This window comes from Perkinsus marinus (genome assembly GCF_000006405.1).
Source record: "Perkinsus marinus ATCC 50983 genomic scaffold scf_1104296967120, whole genome shotgun sequence".
In the NCBI taxonomy this organism is placed as follows: domain Eukaryota; phylum Perkinsozoa; order Perkinsida; family Perkinsidae; genus Perkinsus; species Perkinsus marinus.
In genome coordinates this window covers 1-1,394 of record NW_003203657.1, presented here as the reverse complement: position 1 = coordinate 1,394, position 1,394 = coordinate 1, and the positions used below count along the sequence as shown (strand labels likewise).

The 1,394-nt window shown below is 43.3% G+C and overlaps 1 protein-coding gene across 1 annotated transcript; it reads right to left on the bottom strand.

Moving 5' to 3' along the window:
- Positions 1-565: 565 nt before the first annotated feature.
- Pmar_PMAR008335 (hypothetical protein) lies at positions 566-833 on the bottom strand (the record flags this gene model as incomplete). The annotated part of the gene is made up of 2 exons (XM_002768770.1): positions 566-680; positions 737-833. Coding segments are annotated over 2 exons (212 nt in total), but the record flags the coding sequence as incomplete, so codon positions are not given.
- Between the last annotated feature and the right edge of the window lie 561 nt (positions 834-1,394).

Below are 1,394 nucleotides of genomic sequence, written 5' to 3'. Positions count from 1 at the left end.
GACACTGTTGAATATCTCTAAATCGATCACGCGATCGATTTCAACTTTTCAGATGTACGAATAATAATCACAAAAAACATCACTTAAACACGTGACAGTAGCGTTGTATGCCTCGAAATATCAGTCTAATAATTTCGTATTCATTGGAGTTTCACCCTAGTGATATGAAAAATACTAGTGAAAAACATATTTCCCATTTCACTTCGCGAAAAGGGATCATAACGGAATTGTATCACATTAATTTGAAGGTAGGATACTAAATCGATCACGTGATCGATTTCTCACCTGGAGCACAAACTTCGATTCGAGTTGTTTACTTTGGACCAAATAAGGTGAGAGTTCATCAGTAGCATCAGTAGAACTCGTCGCGCCTGAATAGTGTTCCCTCATCGGACCTATTCCGTATCTTTATTACACTACCTTTGGATATGTCCCGGGGGCAATTACCCAACTGGTGAGTTTCACCAAATCCCCAGGTATAGAAATCCCCACTATTCGAGCATGCAAGTGCCTAAAAACACCCCACCCCGGGATCGAACCCGGGACCTTTCGATTACCAGCCTACATGTGAGCCGCCTGCGGCAATATGTCTAATACTTGTCAACTTAAGTTTCGTCGGGATCGTCACATCATCGCTTCCACCTCCCAATCCAGAGTAATCACGTCGACCCCACGTAAATCTACCGCGTTGAGGAAATGCAAGATGGCTCAAGATTTCAAGATTCCCCATTCCTACACTTCTCCCCCGTCCGTCAACGCCACGCTATGGAAGCTTCCTCCCACTATTTCCTTCACACTCGTTCCCAACTTATCCGTAGATAAACTGCTAATCTCTACTGGATAACCTACAACATACCAAACTACACACAAATTTTGCCGAAAAATTGCATTTTTCCTCAATTTTTTTCCGCCACCAAAATATCATCCCCATTACGGATAGGTTCAGCCGTAGTTTTGCCCAACCCGAGTTGAGCAAAATTATTCAACCCGCATCCAAACACTCTTCCTTCGTCGGTCGCGAGGAAAGTACCTACACTGGAAAAATACGACCAAAAATTTTCAAAAAAAATATTTTCCGAATATCTTTCTCATACGTAATCCGAATAATACACTACCAGAAAATTCCATTTTACATTTTTTCAATACCGCTCGAATCACAAATCCTCATTACAATTGGCAGATGTGAATATGTGTTCGAGAGCCCCTTGTTCCTTCTTATTCCAACTGATGGGATGTGGGTGCAGCTTATACGATGTGGCTCTCTTCGCACGTCTCGTATGCTTCAACAGGACAGCCTCCTCTTCTAACAATCCAAACACCCCGGTTCGATCCCTGCACCCGTCATCATCTACACTACCCGTCAGATTCTCATCTCCGCTTCCTCCATGCCCAAG